General features: G+C 44.4%; 1 protein-coding gene across 1 annotated transcript; it reads left to right on the forward strand.

Moving 5' to 3' along the window:
- Positions 1 to 9,807: 9,807 nt before the first annotated feature.
- On the forward strand, positions 9,808 to 11,991 carry CH25H (cholesterol 25-hydroxylase). Its single transcript, XM_014478292.2, has 2 exons — positions 9,808 to 10,112; positions 10,510 to 11,991. Exon 2 carries the CDS (start codon positions 10,622 to 10,624, stop codon positions 11,432 to 11,434), a length of 813 nt encoding a protein of 270 aa, XP_014333778.1. The 5' UTR covers positions 9,808 to 10,112; positions 10,510 to 10,621; the 3' UTR covers positions 11,435 to 11,991.
- Positions 11,992 to 13,655: the final 1,664 nt, after the last annotated feature.

A 13,655-nucleotide genomic window follows, 5' to 3' on the forward strand; every position in this document is an offset into this window, starting at 1 on the left:
TGCAGGTGTGAGTTCGCCTTTATTTAATAGTCATTCTGGACTTCCTTCTTTCAGCAGGACTTAGTTTTCCTTCTTGTCTTTCCCCCTGCTCCTCCTTACTCTTTGTAAACCTCATTGATACTGCCCATGGACCTTTGGTCCTCTCCCATAGGGAGGAGAGTGGTCTTAAACCTAAGGAGTCGGGGGATGGTTTGGGAATCTTCAGGGTCTGCTGAGCGAAGCTGTGAGCGGAGACTAAACCCTGATTAACCCCGTCTGCAGGTAGTGGCTGCAGACGGGACCCTAGATTCAAGCTCTGTCCATCAACTGCTCTCCTTAAACAAATGAAGCGACCGAAGCTAGCAGAGGCAACATCACAGGGCTCCCAAAACGTAGATTTAGGGGTCTAATGTGATCTCTCCCACTGCTCTGTGAGCTTTAAGATCTGTCTTACTCACCTTTGTATACCTAGGATCTAACACAAAGCCTGGAATATTCGTGAGTCAATAAATATATGTGGACTGACAGAATGTGTGAAAAGTGGCAGACTTTGTCATTGAGCTGAATGAAATTAGATGCACAAGTAACTGCTGGGAGAGTCTGAAGTGGAATCTGATTTTTCATGGCAACTAAAGTAAAATTGTGCAGAAAAGAGTAAAATTGTGCTAGATGGGAAGGATATATGACCCCGGGGGATGACACTTTTCCTGCTGGTCTTATGTTCCCCTAAAGAAAGAACACTTCTTTCTCCTTTGACCAAGGCAAACTGGTTTGCCAACCAGGTACAAGATCCTTAAGTATAGGGCCAGAAATAGCGTGATTATTTTTGTTGTTTCCCACCAGTAGTGAGAGAAAGCTGGCCAGAGAATGGCTTCCGGGTTTTAGGTGACTTGGTTTCCCTTCTTTGGTTGCTATCATGGAGTCTCCCTCAGATGCGCTGGTGAACTCGTGGGGAGTAAATCTGCCACTCCCCGGAACATGGGAGTGAAGGAACAGGGCCTAAGTTCTATAGAGTCCACCTTTTATTGTTTTGCTCTTCGCCTCCTTGCCAAAGTTTTCTTTGGGGATTTTTCATCAGTACATGGGCCAAGCCAGAGGTGGAGATGTTGCACGGTGGTTCTTACTACAGCTGAGTTACACCAGGGTCGCTAACCCCCCAGGCCACAGACCAGTACCACCTATGGCTTGTTAGGAACCTGGCCACACAGCAGAGGTGAGCATTGGTGAGGGAGCCGAAACCTCATCTGTAATCATAGCTGTTTCCTACCGCTGGCATTACCAGCTGAGCTGCGCCACCTGTCAGATCTCCTGTCAAAGCTCCGATGGGACTATGAACCGTGCATGCGAGCGATCTAGGGTGCGTCACTCCTATGAGAATCTAATGCCCGCTGCTGATCTGAGGTGGAGCTGAGGCAGTGATGCTAATGCTGGAGGGGGCGGCTGCCACTATCTCCCATCACCCCCAGATTGGACTGTCTAGTCGCAGGAAAACAAGTTCAGGGCTCCCACTGATTCTGTGTTATGGTGAGTTGGATCTTTGATTATGTATCACAATGTAATAATACTAGAAATAAAATGCACAATAAATGAAAGGCGTTTGAATCATCCCGAAACCACCCCCCGACCCCGTCTATGGAAAAAATGATCTTCCAGAAAACCAGTCCCCAGAGCCAGAAAGGTTGGGGGCCGCGGGGCATTTGCCTTTGTTGTCGGCCTCTTCCTCCTGATGTGTCGTGTAGGCTCTTGTGTCCTTACAGCCCTACTGGATTCATGTAGGCTTGTTTCACGGTTGGCCGACAGTACAGAGCACTGTTGGACTTTGTGCCTTCAGAAGTCCTGTAATAGGTTGGGAGGAGTTCTGACTCTGTTGTTTTCCACTGTGTTTGATATATGTTCTTTTGAGCAGAACACAAAGATCTCCAGAGACCTCTAGGGCAAGGAGAAGACTAGTTAATATTCTGTCAGCTTGGAACTCCAAGATCTTGTGTGTGCTTGGGCAAAGCCCATGTGCATGTGCATGAAGTCACAATTGAGAATCAAGTCATTTTTTTTTTCATTCGCCATAAGGGGGCACTCTTGGCTTTGCTTCCTCACCTTTTCTGGACTGCTGCTGCTGCTGCTGCTGCTAAGTCGCGTCAGTCATGTCCGACTCTGCGCGACTCCAGAGACAGCAGCCCACCAGGCTCCCCCATTCCTGGGATTCTCCAGGCAAGAACACTGGAGTGGGTTGCCATTTCCTTCTCCATTTCCTGGACTAGACGAGAACTTTGTGGATTTAGGAGCCAGTTGTTAATTTGAGGACTGGTTAAACCAACCATGTCTGTGGTCATTTCTATCTAAGATTACAACTAATTCTTGCCTAATGCATAATATATGAAAAATGTTCTCAAAGAATAACTGAGTCCCAGATGGGACATAAAAATGAAAACCTGCCTAATAGTTAAGAGTGATCAGAGACTCAGACAGGAGGGAGGAACTGGGGAAGGTTTGAATGGAGGCTTCACACTTAATAAGACTGTTGACATTATCTTCAAGCAATGATTATTTTGTGTTTGTGGGTATGAAAGGTGTTAACTTGTTAAATGTAAACATTTAAAATACCCTATAATTGTAACTCATTTTTTTAATATATGGAGAGATTTTCAAAATGTGAGCCCTGAAAGACATCAGGTTATAATAATACTGATTTTTAAGAAGTTTGTTAATAATTCATTCAAGAGTATTTATTGAGTATTTATTTTACTGTGCAAGTTTCAAGGTCTGTTTCAAACTAAGCAAGTAAAAGTTTTTCTCTGTCAACTTGTTTTAATAGTATTACAACAAATACTTTGTATTTTTACCCTGTGCCTTCCTGGGTTTTGAAGCCTTCTCATAAGGCTTTCGGAGAAGGCAATGGCACCCCACTCCAGTACTCTTGCCTGGAAAATCCCATGGACAGAGGGCCTGGTGGGCTGCAGTCCATGGGGTCGCACAGAGTCGGACACGACTGAACCGACTTAGTAGCAGCAGCAGCAGCAGCCTAAGGCTTTGATCTTTACAACAACTCATTTGATGGGAGAGGGACAGTGGTATGCCTCTTAAAGGAGATGGTTTTATATGCTTTTATATTTCAAGCAGATCGATGAGAATTCCAACAATCTCAGTAGAAGCACTCATTTACACATGACACAGATGGATTGAAATATAAAGTGTTTAAAACTAAATATGCATTAGCATCTATGTCAAATAGGGCGTCAAGGAATCTCTTGGGGGAGTTAACACTGCCCACCCCCTGCCTTGTCCATCATCAGCATACCCTACTGTTTGGATGCTGGCAATTAAACTGTTTGGTTTTTGGAGTCTTTTGTAAACTGCCCTATAAATGCATCGTCCATGTCCCACTCCAAAACTAAACTCCTCCTGTAGAGGTGTCAGTCTTGAAACTGACACTGATAGGGTTCTGCTCTCAGTTTGGCTGTAACCTCCTATTGAACCCTAGCTGGTCTTCACTTTTCTGAGACTGAGTCTTCATTTTTACAATGCTGCTGCTGCTGCTAAGTCACTTTAGTCGTGTCCGACTCTGTGCAACCCCACAGACGGCAGCCCACCAGGCTCCCCCGTCCCTGGGATTCTCCAGGCAAGAACACTGGAGTGGGTTGCCATTTCCTTCTCCAATGCATGAAAGTGAAAAGGGAAAGTGAAGTCGCTCAGTCGTGTCCAGCTCTTAGCGACCCCATGGACTGCAGCCCACCAGGCTCCTCCATCCATGGGATTTTCCAGGCAAGAGTACTGGAGTGGGTTGCCATTGCCTTCTCCACAATGAGGGGTTAGATTGTGATCTTTATCTTCCCCTTCTATAAATTTTATGGATTACCACTGTAAGATGTTACAACATGTCTCATTTCTGATATCTAAGAATAATCATTTCAGTTACATAGTTGCCAAGACAGTCTTACCTAATTTTGGAAAGAAAAAAAATCATAAAGGTCACTCATAAAAAGAAACTGTGTTATTGGTAAAAGGTTTTTCCAACTACATGTTCTATATTTTCTGTGAGATGGTGCTTTACACAGTCTTGCGGTGAGTTGGTACCAATCAGCTTTAAGATTGTGTTAAATATGTACACACCTAGTGGGTGTATGCTCAGCAAAGTGATATGATCTCTAGGATAGCTAGGGAAGAAAGAATTCCTACCCTCCAATCCTGTCACAAAGACCACGCCAAGATAAAAATACACAGGAAATCAAAACTAACTAGAGAAGCAGAAGAAATAATGTGGCCAAAATCTTAATACCATCAGTTCAGTTCAGTCGCTCAGTCGTGTCCAACTCTTTGTGACCCCATGAATCGCAGCACGCCAGGCCTCCCTGTCCATCACCAACTCCTGGAGTTCACTCAGACTCACGTCCATTGAGTCAGTGATGCCATCCAGCCATCTCATCCTCTGTCGTCCCCTTCTCCTCCTGCCCCCAATCCCTCCCAGCATCAGAGTCTTTTCCAATGAGTCAACAGGTGGCCAAAGTACTGGAGTTTCAGCTTTAGCATCATTCCTTCCAAAGAACACCCAGGACTGATCTCCTTTAGATTGGACTGGTTGGATCTTCTTGCAGTCCAAGGGACTCTCAAGAGTCTTCTCCAACACCACAGTTCAAAAGCATCAATTCTTTGGTGCTCAACTTTCTTCACAGCCCAACTCTCACATCCATACATGACCACTGGAAAAACCATAGCCTTGACTAGACAAACCTTTGTTGGCAAAGTAATGTCTCTGCTTTTCAATATGCTATCTAGGTTGGTCATAACTCTCTTTCCAAGGAGTAAGTGTCTTTTAATTTCATGGCTGCAGTCACCATCTGCAGTAATTTTGGAGCCCCCCAAAATAGTCTGACACTGTTTCCACTGTTTCCCCATCTGTTTCCCATGAAATGATGGGACCAGATGCCATGATATTCGTTTTCTGAATGTTGAGCTTTAAGCCAACTTTTTCACTCTCCTCTTTCACTTTCATCAAGAGGCTTTTGAGTTCCTCTTCACTTTCTGCCATAAGGGTGGTGTCATCTGCATATCTGAGGTTATTGATATTTCTCCCGGCAATCTTGATTCCAGCTTATGCTTCTTCCAGCCCAGCATTTCTCATAATGTACTCTACATATAAGTTAAATAAGCAGGGTGACGGTATACAGCCTTGATATACTCCTTTTCCTATCTGGAACCAGTCTGTTGTTCCATGTCCAGTTCTAACTCTTGCTTCCTGACCTGCTTACAAATTTCTCAAGAGGCAGGTCAGCTGGTCTGGTATTCCCATCTCTTTCAGAATTTTCCACAGTTTACTGTGATCCACACAGTCAAAGGCTTTGGCATAGCCAATAAAGCAGAAGTAGATGTTTTTCTACAACTCTCTTGCTTTATCAATGACCCAGCAGATGTTGGCAATTTGATCTCTGGTTCCTCTGCCTTTTCTAAATCCTGCTTGAACATCTGGAAGTTCTCGGTTCACGTATTGCTGAAAACTGGCTTGGAGAATTTTGAGCATTCCTTTACTAGCGTGTGAGATGAGTGCAATTGTGCGGTAGTTTGAGCATTCTTTGGCATTGCCTTTCTTTGGGATTGGAATGAAAACTGACCTTTTCCAGTCCTGTGGCCACTGCTGAGTTTTCCAAATTTGCTGGCATATTGAGTGCAGCACTTCCACAGCATCATCTTTCAGGATTTGAAAGAGCTCCACTGGAATTCCATCACCTCCACTAGCTTTATTCATAGTGGTGCTTTCTAAGGCTCACTTGACTTCACATTCCAGGATGTCTGGCTCTAGGTGAGTGATCACACCATCGTGATTATCTGGGTCGTGAAGATCTTTTTTGTACCGTTCTTCTGTGTATTCTTGCCACCTCTTCTTAATATCTTCTGCTTCTGTTAGGTCCATACCATTTCTGTCCTTTATCGAGCCCATCTTTGCATGATATGTTCCCTTGGTGTCTCTAATTTTCTTGAAGAGATCTCTAGTCTTTCCCATTCTGTTGTTTTCCTCTATTTCTTTGCATTGATCCCTAAGGAAGGCTTTCTTATCTCTTCTTGCTATTCTTTGGAACCCTCTGCATTCAGATGCTTATATCTTTCCTTTTCTCCTTTGCTTTTTGCTTCTCTTCTTTTCACAGCTATTTGTAAGGCCTCCCCAGACAGCCATTTTGCTTTTTTGCATTTCTTTTCCATGGGGATGATCTTGATCCCTATCTCCTGTACAATGTCATGAACCTCAGTCCATAGTTCCTCAGGCACTCTATCCAAGGTAAGGAGCAGCAGCTGTGGTTTGCTGGAGCAACCGTGAAGAGATACCCCATGTCCAAAGTAAGAACAACCTAAGTAAGATGGTAGGTGTTGCAAGAGGACATCAGAGGGCAGACACACTGAAACCCTAATCACAGAAAACTAGTCAATCTGATCACACTAGGACCACAGCCTTGTCTAACTCAATGAAACTAAGCCATGCCATGTGGGGCCACCCAGGACAGGCGGGTCATGATGGAGAGGTCTGACAGAATGTGGTCCACTGGAGAAGGGAATGGCAAACCACTTCAGTATTCTTGCCTTGAGAACCCCATGAACAGTATGAAAAGGCAAAATGATAGGATACTGAAAGAGGAACTCCCCAGGTCAGTAGGTGCCCAATATGCTATTGGAGATCAGTGGAGAAATAACTCCAGAAAGAATGAAGGGATGGAGCCAAAGCAAAATCAATACCCAGCTGTGGATGTGACTGGTGATAGAAGCAAGGTCCGATGCTGTAAAGAGCAATATTGCATAGGAACCTGGAATGTCAGGTCCATGAATCAAGGCAAATTGGAAGTGGTCAAACAAGAGATGGCAAGAGTGAACGTCGACATTATAGGAATTAGCAAACTAAAATGGACTGGAATGGGTGAATTTAACTCAGATGACCATTATATCTACTACTGTGGGCAGGAATCCCTTAGAAGAAATGGAGTAGCCATCATGGTCAACAAAAGAGTCCAAAATGCAGTACTTGGATGTAATCTCAAAAACGACATAATGATCTCTGTTCATTTCCAAGGCAAGCCATTCAATATCATAGTAATCCAAGTCTATGCCCCAACCAGTAGCACTGAAGAAGCTGAAGTTGAACGGTTCTATGAAGACCTACAAGACCTTTTAGAACTAACACCCAAAAAATATGTCCTTTTCATTATAGGGGACTGGAATGCAAAAGTAGGATGTCAAGAAATACCTGCAGTAACAGGCAAATTTGGCCTTGGAACACGGAATGAAGCAGGGCAAAGGCTAATAGAGTTTTGCCAAGAGAACGCTCTGGTGATAGAAAACACCCTCTTCCAACAACACAAGAGAAGACTCTACACAAGGACATCACCAGATGGTCAACACCGAAATCAGATTGATTATATTCTTTGCAGCCAAAGATGGAGAAGCTCTATACAGTCAGCAAAAACAAGACCAGGAGCTGACTGTGACTCAGATCATGAGCTCCTTATTGCCAAATTCAGACTTAAATTGAAGAAAGTAGGGAAAACCACTAGACCATTCAAGAATGACCTAAATCAAATCCCTTATGATTAATACCATCAGACATCAGGAAATATCTCTTTCTATGGAAAACCATCCCAGTAAGTAAATAGACCTAAATGACACCAACTAGTGACCCAGAAAAAATTATTCCTTTTTAACCCTTAAAGCCAATATATTCTAAAATGAGCATTGAGCACACAAATATCTTTTGAACCTCATTACATGCAAGGTATAATGCTTGACATCGCTGAAAAAACATCCTAGGAGATGGACTTTGTGCCCTAAAAAGACTTATTCATCTAGCAGGTAATTAAAGACATTTTGTGTAAATTAGAAGTGTTTAAAGGTACATGTTTAGGAAAGGTACATGCCAGTTTAGGAAATGGCACTACTTAAGAGTAAATAGGGCTCAATTTTATTTGAGTCAGTTGAATGATACTAGTCAAAATGTTGTGCCTATCTTTTCAGCATCCTCCATAACACAGAGTGGACAACTGATGAGAAGTTAACTGACTGCTTTCCCTGAGACAACTACATTTGTACACAGGAGGACTTGGGCCACTTTGTGGGCTGGAAAGGCAGAGAAGCTGGTAGCTGTTCTTCAAAGTGCTGCAAGTTAGAGGGGAGAGCCAGGGCCAAGCAGGCTGAAGCTGCGGCTTCCAGGTCTTGCTGCTCAGCGTTTTACAAAGCATATTCTAACAGGTTTAGGGATAGAGGGACAGAAGAACCGAGTAAGGAAAAGAACAGGTTGGTCGAGGCTGGGGGCTCAAAGCAGGCAGTCCTGATAGCAATCTAATAATGAAGTCCAAATTAAGCCACCCACTTAAAAAAAGCTGTGAGAGAATCCAAAGCATTCTAGCATAAAGCTGAATCCACAAAAGAACAGCATGTGCTGAACTGAAAGTTGAAGGTTGATTTAATTTTTGTTGATGGCAAATGTGAGTGATATTTTGCCTCTGAGCAGAATTCATTTGTAAGTCTGAGACTTACATATTGATATATTATTATATATTACGATTTGAACTATTATATATCATTCATTTCTAGGCCTATATATTGGTCTGAATTTTTGTTGTACTTATTATTTCCTTGTAGTATAACATATGGCTTTATATCTTTTATTTCTTGTTATATGACTTTGATTTTAATTGCAAGCTTCCTCACTTGCTCCTTAGGTAAAACGTAGAGTATGCATTTAAAATAATAGGTGTTTCATTCTGTAACTGGGCTCCAGGCACTATATTTTCACTTCTGTTAAGATTATGGCAAAAATAATCTTGGCAGCTGGCAAACCCAGCTCTTCCAAGGACTGCATTTAATCACTTCAAGTAAAACACTTAGCTAATGTCTAGCATACAGTACACAGTAACTTTAACAATAGTATTACTATTTTCTCATTTAATGTCTAGCAGACATTACACAATAACTTTAGCAATATTATTATTACTATTTTCTCATTTACTGTCTAGCAGACAGTACATGGTAACTTTAACAACAGTATTACTATTTTCTCATTTAATGTCTAGCAGACATTACAGGGTAACTTTAACAATATCATTATTACTATTTTCTCATTTAATGCTTGCAGTAGCCTCATGAGATGGGTATGATTGTTATTTCCCTTTGGAAAGGGGGGTTAAGATAAAGCAGAACTTCCTGGAGCGAGGCGCTGGTCCCAACCTCATAGACACAAGAATGGACAAAGCTAGGATTAGGAGTGACCCTTGGCTTCAGTTTCCATCTCAAACTTCTACCCTCTAGACGTCTCTTTCGTCAGGCCCCCGGGTCAAACGCGGAGGTTGCTCTTCTTGCAAGGCCTGGGGTCACACACACCCCACCCCGCTCCCGGCCCAGCCACGACCCATCTGAGCTCTCCTAATACCGACTTTCTCAGACTCAATCCCGGCCAGTTGACCACTGCTGATGGCGGAGAAACGCAGAGGTGGGGGTGGCCTCGCCGCTGGGCTCGCAGCACCAGGGATGGTTTGGGGGATGGCGGGGTCAAGGACGTGGGGCAAGTTGGCGTCGCGGAGCCAGCAAAGGGAAGCGCTAGGAGGGCGCGACATCATCTGTTCAATCAACAGCCTCACCGTAGGCTTCAGGGAACGCAAAAATCTTCCCTTTTCCCCTCAAAGTGGGTGGTTTACTGATTGTACTGCTCTCATCCCAAATGAGATGCAGCGGCTTTTAGCCAAATTTGGGTGGGCAGGCTCTGGATATTAAATCCAGCCCTTGACTTTTTTTTTTTTTTGGTAACGCGAAGGCTAAAAGTCGCTGTCCCCTCTCTCGCCGCAGTACCCCCCGGTTCCCGTCGCTGCTTTGGGCGACTCGGGCGCACCGCGAAGGGAAGACCCTCCGGCCGGGTTTTGGGGGGCTCCTCCGAGGGAGTCTGCGTGCGGTAGGGTCTGGAGCTTTCCGCGAGCCCGCCCGGGAAAGATACGAGAACTGGAGGAGTTCCCGACCCGCTACCCTTCCCGGCTGATTTTCTGCGCAGATCGCCACGGTTCGCGGCCAGCTACCTGCGCGGTTCCATTTAAGAAAGGTTAGTTTGCGGATCGCTGCTAGTTAGATCAATAGAGCGCGCCGGCAGAAAGAAAAGTTCCGAAGTAGGAAAGGTATGTCGCTTTTTAAAGATTTTTTTAAAATGCAGCCACATTTGTCTTTATTAAAACACACAGACGCAATTTAATGTATGTATTAAAAACACGAGTACTTCTGACTTGATTGCGAAGGAGCTGTTTCTGGTGATGATGGAAATATTCTCTCTTGTTTGGGGATGGTGATAATCCATAAACTGAGTTGTCAAAACTCGTAGAAACTCTGCACTGAAGCTCTGTGCATTGTATCGTATATAAATTGTACGTCCCTTAAAACATCAGAACGTAATCCTGTAGGCATAGAAATTACTACGTGTCATTGCGTAATTGCATATCTGAATGCCATTGAACGCAGCTGTACTTGAGTATTTTTAGCAACTAAGCGCAATTCTGTTGGATTATTTATCTTTGCAAGCTCCGCGAAGACGGGAAAGGGAGGACAAACGGCGGCTGACATCACGGGGGGCGGGTCGAAAGCCCTAAGAAAAGCCTTAGGACCGGAGCAGCCGCGCCGCCACAGCCTCACCATGAACAGCCACAACCGCTCCGAGCTCCACGTCCTCTGCAGCTCTGGCCAGCTGTTCCTGCAGCCCCTCTGGGACCGCCTGAGGACCTGGGACGCTCTCATTCAGTCGCCCTTCTTTCCTGTCGTCTTCTCCATCACCACCTACGTGGGCTTCTGCCTGCCCTTCGTGGTGCTGGACGTGCTGTGCCCCTGGGTGCCCACGCTGCGGCGCTACAAGATCCACCCGGACTTCTCGCCCTCTGCGCGGCAGCTGCTGCCCTGCCTGGGGCAGACGCTCTACCAGCACGTGGTGTTCGTGTTCCCCATGACGCTGCTGCACTGGGCTGTCAGCCCGGCTCTCCTGCCCGCCGAAGCCCCCGAACTGTTCCAGCTGGTGAGCCACGTGGCGCTCTGCCTGCTGCTCTTTGACACCGAGTTCTTCGTGTGGCATCTGCTGCATCACAAGGTGCCCTGGCTGTACCGGACCTTCCACAAGAAGCACCATCAGAATTCGTCCCCGTTCGCGCTGTCCACGCAGTACATGAGCGTCGGGGAGCTCTTTTCCTTGGGTGTCTTTGACATGGTGAACGTCTTGCTGCTCCAGTGTCACCCTCTCACCTCCCTGACCTTCCACGTTGTCAACATCTGGCTGTCGGTGGAGGACCACTCCGGCTACGACTTCCCCTGGTCCACGCACAGACTGGTACCTTTCGGGTGGTTTGGGGGCGTGGCGCATCACGACCTGCATCACTCCCAGTTTAACTGCAACTTTGCGCCTTACTTCACACACTGGGACAGAATACTGGGAACTCTGAGGTCTGCTCACGCCAAGTAATGTGCACACACCCCTCCCGGCATAGTGCGTGCTGCGGTGAGGTGTGGGTGCCCCTCAGACCTGGGACATTTCACACTTGAATCAGGAGAGACACACTTGAGGTGGACTTGAGGTGGTTTTATTTTGTTGTTTCTTTTTCCCGTGGGTAACTTATTATCTGCTAGAAACTTACAGAGAGAATCTGATGTGTTTTTCACAATCTAATATGGTAATTTATTGTAATGTTTGTGTATCAACAGTTGTATTCTTGACGTGCAATTCTAACTCACTTCAATAGTCTTGATTTCTGGGTATAAAGTATCCAAAATCACTGGCATATGTAAATAATCTCTAAAAAGATTTGTTTGTAGAATGAGGAATTTTACTATGTTTGAAGGTGTCCTAGAATTAGGCTAAAAGAATATATTTTTATGGAGCATCTGATCTCTGTAAAAGTGAAGCATGGTCCTGCTGGGCAGTGACTCAGATTATTGTACTTTAAAAAAATATTTTTGTAGACTTGTATATTTATATTGAAATAAATGTTATTTGTGCTCGAAAAAGAGTAAAGCACCTAACTTCAACAAGTGCTGGCTTCTGTCATTTTCACTAGTAGTTTGGCTGATAAAAACTGGAATGGAAGAGAGCAGTGGGATGGTAGAGGCTCACGAGTCTCCATCAGCCCAGTTGTGGAAAGACAGGGATCTGGTGATGGAACTTGAAGGAAAGATGGCCGTAGGAGAAGGGATCTGTGTGTTGGTCTTGGTCTAGAGATTTCACAGAGGGGAAAACACCATTGTTGTGGGTGTGTTTCAGCTGATTTCTGCATAACAGGGAACTAATGAGACTTACTCTCTAAAATTTTACAGAGAGTAAATTTAAAAAGTTTTTGCTCTCTGTAAAATTTTACAGCGAGATTAACAGTGGGTCACCATTTCATTATTTGGGGAGAAGGGCTGTCTTGGGGGATGAATAGAATTAGTGAAGTCCTTTGCTTTGCAAAACTGTTAAGTGTCTGCTTTAAAGGGGCTCCAGGTGGTGCAGTGGTAAAAAAAAAATCCTCTTGCCAAGGCAGGACTTGCAGGTTCTATCCCTGGGTAAGGAAGATGGCTTCGAGTAGGAAATGGGAAGCCACTCCAGTATTCTTGCCTGGAAAATTTCATGGACAGAGGAGACTGGCGGGCTGCAGTCCATGGGATCGCAAAGAGTCAGACACAACTGAGCTTGCATGCAGATAGGGAAGGGATTATGAATGAGCACCCCCCACCCCAACAACCTTTCATAAAGCTGTCTAATACAAATGACCATCACACAGGTTGTCTCTGCAATTTGAGATTTTTGTATGTTCACTTTTCTTTATGAAGCCATACATGCAAACTGCATACTCCTTTCTCAAAGAAAGAAAAAGTGAAATTTCGCCCTGGATCCCTAGTTTCTCACCTGCAAAGAAGATTGATTGTGGCCCAGATGTTTTCACAGATACAGTAATGTGCCTACAACTGACCACACACCAGTCACCTGTTCATATACCCCATTATACTGCTGCCTAATTGTTTTAATTTTATCTTTGGAACATAGTTTAGATAGAAAGGGTAAAGTTTTTAAAAAGAATCAAGACGATTTAAAAATCTGAAGGACAGCTGCTTTGCATGGAATTCTAGGCTCATTATATATGCACCAAACTGTCTTGTTTAAAGATGAAAAAATCCATCTGAAGACTTGATAGCCACACTCTGTATCGGTGCTCCAAACATTTGGCAAAATACAATCAGATTGCCTGGCTGCCTGGCTGATTTTCTCACATTCCCTTCCAATGCCTGTACCTTGTTGGCTTCTGCTGAAGTCACCTCCTTGATCATCTGCAGCAGGACCATGCTGGGACTTAAAGACTATATCAATGAATAAAAGTGAAATTCACAGAAGCAGGTAGTGAGGGGAAAATGCTGCACTGGAGTTAGTGTATTAATATCATGATCCACATGGTGAGTGGAAAAAGAAAAGGAGGATGAGCAGACTGGTGTAGAATATATAGTATTAGTTGCTTTGAGCAGCTTTAAGCATCCAAAAACAGCCTGCAAATCTTAGATAATGACAGTTAATTAAAGCTTGCTTCCAGAGAAATTTTGAAATGGGTCATCCTGTCTCACTGTGTAAGGGAATTTCCCACTTAGGACAAATTGTACACATGGAAATTACTTAGGTTTAGAAACACTTTCCCAGAGTTGGATGTCTTACCAGTTTT

This window comes from Bos mutus, chromosome 26, assembly GCF_027580195.1.
Source record: "Bos mutus isolate GX-2022 chromosome 26, NWIPB_WYAK_1.1, whole genome shotgun sequence".
Lineage (NCBI taxonomy): Eukaryota > Metazoa > Chordata > Mammalia > Artiodactyla > Bovidae > Bos > Bos mutus.

Excerpts from the sequence above, each read along its gene's own strand:
- CH25H (XM_014478292.2), top strand. The coding sequence starts at position 10,622 with ATGAACAGCCACAACCGCTCCGAGCTCCACGTCCTCTGCAGCTCTGGC.